Source organism: Misgurnus anguillicaudatus, chromosome 10 (assembly GCF_027580225.2).
Source record: "Misgurnus anguillicaudatus chromosome 10, ASM2758022v2, whole genome shotgun sequence".
NCBI lineage: Eukaryota > Metazoa > Chordata > Actinopteri > Cypriniformes > Cobitidae > Misgurnus > Misgurnus anguillicaudatus.
This window is the reverse complement of record NC_073346.2, coordinates 22,934,905-22,941,470: the sequence shown is the minus strand read 5'-3', so window position 1 is coordinate 22,941,470 and position 6,566 is coordinate 22,934,905. Positions and strand designations below refer to the sequence as shown.

Sequence of the window (6,566 nt, the reverse complement as noted above, 5' to 3'; positions counted from 1 at the left end):
AATGTCCAGACTTGTATAAATGAATGAATGGATGGATTGAAGAAAGAAAGAATAAATAAGAATTTTTCAACAAAACGGTTCCCTTTATTTTATATAACAAATCACATACATTTATTACACATGGGAGACATTTTTATTTAAAGAGTCTTAGTGTATAACAAGATATACAAATGATTAAATCTCTGACCCTTGTGCTGTGTGCAGAACACAATGCTCTACCAATTGATGCATCTTAACTGACGCATATATATAGGCCAGTTTTTGCCATTATTTAGTAGTAAGTTAAGTAGAGGACAGGAAAGTATAAGGAGTAGAGAGAGGGGTATGGGATCGGCAAATGACCACGAGCCATGAATCGAACTCGTGTCACCGAAAGCATGTTGAAGCCCTGCCCACTACACCATCGGCTCCGACACGTAAGATATTTTAAGGAATGTATGTAACCAAACCAATCATGAGCCCCATTGACTTCCATAGTGGGAAAAATAATACTTTTTTTGGGTTTGGTTAAAAATTAAGAGTTTGGTTCCAAAACGCAATAAACACAATAAATAAATTGTTACCACCAAAGTCAGTGTTGTATCAGGTCAGTATTAAAAAGTACATTCTTAATTTTACGCAAAATCCTATATCCGCTGTTATTCTGTCATCTTTTTTTCCCAAAACGTGGTAAACGCCAGTCCCCCTTCTCTGCAGAATGCAATAAATCTGCTCAACAAATAACAGCGCACCATTCCACGCATTGTAAACAACAATGGTGGGGCGTTGAATAGTTTTTCTCATCTACTTTGTACTTCGTGATCAACAAACAAACAAAAACAAAATAATACTTTTGCTGGCATTGATAAACCTGTGGTGGTTTTCTTTGGCGGGGAAGGAACATAAGCCACTCGGGTGAAGGAAAAATGCCGTCTGTGGCTTGTTCTCACACGACAGCATGAAGCTTCTGTCATGCTAACACATTGACCCCAGGGGATCTTTTACGAAAAACTATTCATTATTTTACTTGAGGTCAACGAAAATTGAGCAGGACCAAAACATTTTACAGCTGATTGCTGTCAAAAAAGTTCAGCGATGACGTCCCAAGGATGACAGCAGCAATGAAAGTGTTCTTAATATGACAAAGTAAGTGTTTGGATTTATTTTTATATTTTTTTAATAAGTGTATACCACTAGTCATCTAAATGAATATAACATGGCAAAGATGAATGCACATTTATATATTGATTCAATAAATGTATAACATTTTTAAAAATGTCATGGATTTATTGCATTTTGCGGGAAAAAGAATCCGTTTTTATAATAAATCTATTCAATCAAATTATGGATTTTAATTTGTAATATTATTATAACCTAAAGATGCTATGTGAAAGTTTGTAACAAAAAATAGTGGTTTCATCTTGTCACTTTCTTGGTAGAAAACACAAATTAGTCAAAATAGATTTATTGCGTTTTGGAACCAAGCTTTTCAAATATTCCTCAAAATATCTTACTTTGTGTTCATCAGAACAAAGAAATTTATACAGGTTTGGAACTACATGAGAGTGAGAAAATGATGACAGAATTTTCATTTTGGGGTGAACTATCCCTTTAAGATACATTGCACAGGGCTTCAGGTATAGGTCTGTGTTTTATGCAAATGGTTTCTGTGTTAGCTACTACTGTACATGGACAGCTACTGGGTACATTTTTAACTGCCTTATTTTACAGATAATTGGTTAATGTAAAGATTCAAAATGTTTGCCATTGTTCATATGGTATTTAAAGAAATATTTGTATGTATAATAGAATATAATGCTGATTAATAAGCCTGAAATATCCGTGGGACCCAACGGGCCTGTAGAAATATTCCCATGACCCTTTAACCACAGTAACTCACTCTCTCACACTCCCACACGGCACACGGTTTTAAGATTAAAGCCCCTCCCATCACAATAACGTGGGCTGGTGAATGACAGATTCGCCCGTGCAGCAGTTTCTTCACAGTCTGTAGATAGAAGCGCGCGCTCCCGCCGTTGAAAGAGACGCTACTCATCATGTGTCACCAGCGGGGAAGTGACTGAGGTGAGTTTATACGCTAACAACGTCAGGCATATGATTAGCCTACGTTAAGAAAACTGTATGTGTATTTATAATACTGTGTGTGTGTGTGTGGGGGGGGGGGGGTCATTAGTTTTTAAAGGAAAATGCATTCTTGAAAAACTTCAACTTTGTATGGGCTACCAATACTGTGCGCATGCGTATTGCGCGTTGTGTTTTATTTATTTGCTTTTTTATTTATTGTAGATAAAGAACACAGTTGTATTGTACTGCCTTACTGGCTGCTGCAGGGTAAACTATAAGACATTTCGCATGCACAAAGTACTTTAAAAATAAGGATTATGCAGGGATTGTCAAGGATTAGTTTTCTTCAACACAAATAATAATAGCTTCTAGAAAAAGAATTGATTGGATTTCTGTTATAATGCATGCATTCCATATATCTTCTTTTAGTATTAAAAAATACCAGTGTGCGCATCCGAAAATCCCAAAATGGCCTAAAAACAATAATAAAGGAAAGGAGACTAAATGCTTGCACTAGTTTTTGTCTTGTTTTCAGTAGAAATATCTAACATTTTTTAAATCAAGATGTATTGACGTAAGAACATAAGTTTTAGACAAAAACTATACAATTTAAGTGAATTTGTGCTTAAAACAAGCAAAATGATCTGCCAATGCGGTGAGAATATTTTGATTAATTTTAGTGTTTAAGGGAAAAAAAAATATTTTTAGATTTTTAATTTTTCTCATCCCACTGGCAGATATTTTTGCTTGTTTTAAGCACAAATTCACTTAAATTGTATATTTTTTGTCTAAAAACGAGACTTATTTCCTTAGGTCATTCTGCTCATCAAGAAAAAGCATCTTAATTTAAGAATTTTTAGATATTTCTACTGAAAACAAGACAAAAATACTAAGTAAGAAAGTATTTTTTTGCAGTGTGCACTGTGAAATAATGGAGATGGTAAATATTCTTACTTTTACATAAAAAATATTTTGGTGTTTGAACATTGTCTTATTTTTCCTTCAGTACTAACTATTATCCATATTCACTCTTTAACCAATATTCACGAATGTCAATTTGACGGTTTAAAGTCAAGTGGATGAATTTGTCTATACACTGAAAAAAATTACTTTCTTACTTAGTATTTTTTTCTTGTTTTCAGTAGAAATGTCTAAAAATTCTTAAATCAAGATGTATTTTCATGATGAGCAAAATGACCTAAGATAATAAGTCTAGTTTTTAGACAAAAATTAAACAATTTGTGCTTAAAACAAGCAAAAATATCTACCAATGGGGTGTATTTTTGCTTGTTTTAAGCACAAATTCACTTAAATTGTATATTTTTTGTTTATAAACTTGACTTATTTTCTAAGGTCATTTTGCTAAGTAAGAAAGTCATTTTTTGCAGTGTAGTATTATTTCTATTAATGTAAACCTAGTTTAAAGTCCCAAAACATAAATTTGACAAAGAAAAGACTACACATACATATTCTATAAGTGTCAGACATGATGTAATATATTGTTTTGTGCCTAAAGGACAAATATGAGATGATGATATAATGATGTTATTTACTGTTCAATGGCTCATTTATGCTATGTACTTTTTATCTGCTGTGCTGTTGAGCTCTACAATTTCTACAAATGCATAGATGATCCTTTTCTGGACTTCCTGTTTTGAAGTAGAATTTGTGTTTGAGTTGTTGACTAAGGTTTAAAAATGGTTTAGATTTACAGATGTAGCCTATTTTTCCCCTTTTCCAGAAGAATGTCTGAGGTAAATCCTCCCACAGAAAAAGTCTCTGTTACTGTGCCAGAGTCAGAGACTCCACCCCTAAAGCAGGATACAGGGCCTGCGACTGGTGGACTGCGACTGCGATCCGTACCAGGGGCTTGTTTGCTGTTCGCTGGGCTTTTGCTAATAGTAGGAATCGGCATTGCTGTGGGAGGTTATTGGAACAGTCAACCACGCCGACCAACACCACTTCATGTTTCAACCGGACGCACCTCTTCAGAGAAACTGAAACTAATTGGTCCTGTCATCATGGGAGTGGGCCTTTTCATTTTTATTTGTGCCAATACAATTCTCTATGAGAATCGTGACCAGGAACTACGTCAGGAACCATCACACGGCCAAGTAGAGAACCAGGAGATCCTCCCTCTGGTACAACAAACTCAGAAACACAGCAATAGCAATTCAAAGTGGTTTTCGCAAACAGAATTAAACACCAATACACATACACTGAACTTGTCTGAGCTCAACATCCATTGCCTGGATGAAGGTGTGGACCTTCCGACCCTTAGGTGTTCTTCTCCATCCTCCTGTAACTCCGGACAGGTAAACATGGAGACACGACCCTCTTTCAACGATCACAGGAACTTGGAAACATTAACATTGCCTGTTATCAAACTTAATGACTGCCTGATTGGCTCCTTAGACCCAGAGGCTCCGCCTCTTCCAGAACGGACATATCGAAACAAGTTGGGACTGGAAGGTGTGGAAGTCACATTATTGAATCCCACAGACTTATCTCTAAAGACAGTGGAAAAAGCAGAGCTGAAGGATTGGTAGTCTTGTGACTCCTGTCATTCTCGCTGTCCTTGGTAGTTAGTTGTACAGTTGATCTTATACTGTAGAGATTATAGGTTGCAAAGAGACCTGGTACAGTGTGTGTCACATATTCATTTTTAAATATTGTGGGTCACAGCCACATCCGTATATGCCCCATTAAGTCTATTAAATGTCATTTAACCTTGAATGCACTGTAAGTCACTTTGAAAAAAATAACTACTAATGCTCAGTGGCGGCCGTGACTTCTTTTTTCGAGGGCGCTCGATGCAAAGTTTGTCACAACAGGTATGTGCCTGCTGCAGATGCGTCTAAAGGGTTTATGATAAAAGAAATGCTCATGTTTGCCAGATACTCGCATAATCTCATGCGTAATCAGAGTTTACTGTTAGGGAGTGTCTTGCGTGTATTTTGGGAACGTGAGCATCTCTTTTATCATAAACGGTTTTGACGCGTGTGCAGCAGGCACTTATTTTGACAAAATATGTGATGCACATGGTTCACATGACGCAACAAACACATATTTTGAAAACACAAGCAACACACATGACACTCTGAATATTTAATTTGAATTACGCGAGTCACGAGCCGCCACTGCTAATGGTACTTGTAACTGTAGTTGCTAATCTTAACTTATCTGAGAGAGAAACATACAGTAGTTGACTGTCACATAAGTGAAATTGGTTTATTTTTTTAATTTTTTTATTATTAAATGAGAATAGCAAAGACACTTTACATCAAAATTGCTGTCTTACACTTAGTTGTCCTTTGAAATGCATAAACCTCAATGTTAAGTAATATAAATTGTGATTTCCTTACATTAGTTTCATAGTGACATTAAATTCTGTTCATGTATTGTTAGTAATCAATTATACTTTGATCCTGTTTTTCTTTGGTCCATCCCACACAAGCCCAAAATAACAGCGGCTGCCCTACAGTACGTGCCGTTGTGTTTGTAGTGGAGGTCTTTATAGTTCACAGAAATGTCAGAGCAAAAATGAAAGGAGGCCACCCGTGAGACAATGCATATAAATAGATGCATGGGCACACAAACAGTTTGTCTGAATTCTTTCTTGGCCGTTCTGCATGCAGCATGTTTCGCGTGTTATAAATTTAACAAGTTTCTACAATGCACCAGCACATAACAGGTGCCAGTTAAATACGGGCAACATTCAAGAGTTCATATAGCGATAAATTATGATTTTCATTACTGCATGTTAATCCTGACTGTATGACTGCTGTCATCAGCGTCACATATTCCCTTGTCTTGTGGTCTTACAATCACGGCTTAACATGGATTAACAATCTCTAGAATAGCATCAGTCTGAAACAAGGAGTCAAAGTTCAGTTAGCATGGGCAGTCCACATTAAATTAAAAGGGCAAAAACCATCCTTTTCCTAAGGAATTTTTTTTAAAAAGCAACATATAAATTTCAAATGTTTTATTTAATTAAATGATATATATATTAGTAGTTGTTTTTCCCTTGTCTGCTGCCTTTGACATCACGAGTCAGAGGGCTTTAGGACTGTGTGTTTTTTGCTCCAGTGACACATGAGGAGCCACACTAAGATTATGTTCTCTGCAAACCACTAAACTAAAATATACTATCATGCATGTACATTTACTCTGTTATGTAGGCCTGTGCCATGGTTTGAGAAAGTGTATAATAGCATCTAGACACATAAACTCAGCTTATGCAACATACAGATATGTGTACAAGTACTGTTTCAAATAACAACAGATTCAGACTTGTGACTTTCCTGATGTAACATGGCTGCAGAAGGCATAGTGACATTACGCACTGCCCGAAAATAGTCCCCTTGATTACTTTCAATGGCAGGGGACTATTTTCGGGCAGTTTGTAATATCACCACGCCTGCTGCAGCAATGTTACATCAGCAAAGTCCCTGATTATTACGCCAGAATGAGAGTATAGTCCTAACCATATCTGCCTA

The 6,566-nt window shown here is 36.2% G+C and overlaps 1 protein-coding gene across 1 annotated transcript; it reads left to right on the top strand.

Annotated features, from left to right (window-relative positions):
- Positions 1 to 1,563: 1,563 nt before the first annotated feature.
- LOC129449042 (uncharacterized) lies at positions 1,564 to 6,427 on the top strand. The gene is made up of 2 exons (XM_055211797.2): positions 1,564 to 2,064; positions 3,806 to 6,427. The coding sequence occupies exon 2, from the start codon at positions 3,810 to 3,812 to the stop codon at positions 4,611 to 4,613; it is 804 nt and encodes a 267-aa protein (XP_055067772.2). The 5' UTR covers positions 1,564 to 2,064; positions 3,806 to 3,809; the 3' UTR covers positions 4,614 to 6,427.
- Positions 6,428 to 6,566: the final 139 nt, after the last annotated feature.

Coding starts and splice junctions, on each gene's coding strand:
- LOC129449042 (XM_055211797.2), top strand. CDS start 3,810: ATGTCTGAGGTAAATCCTCCCACAGAAAAAGTCTCTGTTACTGTGCCA.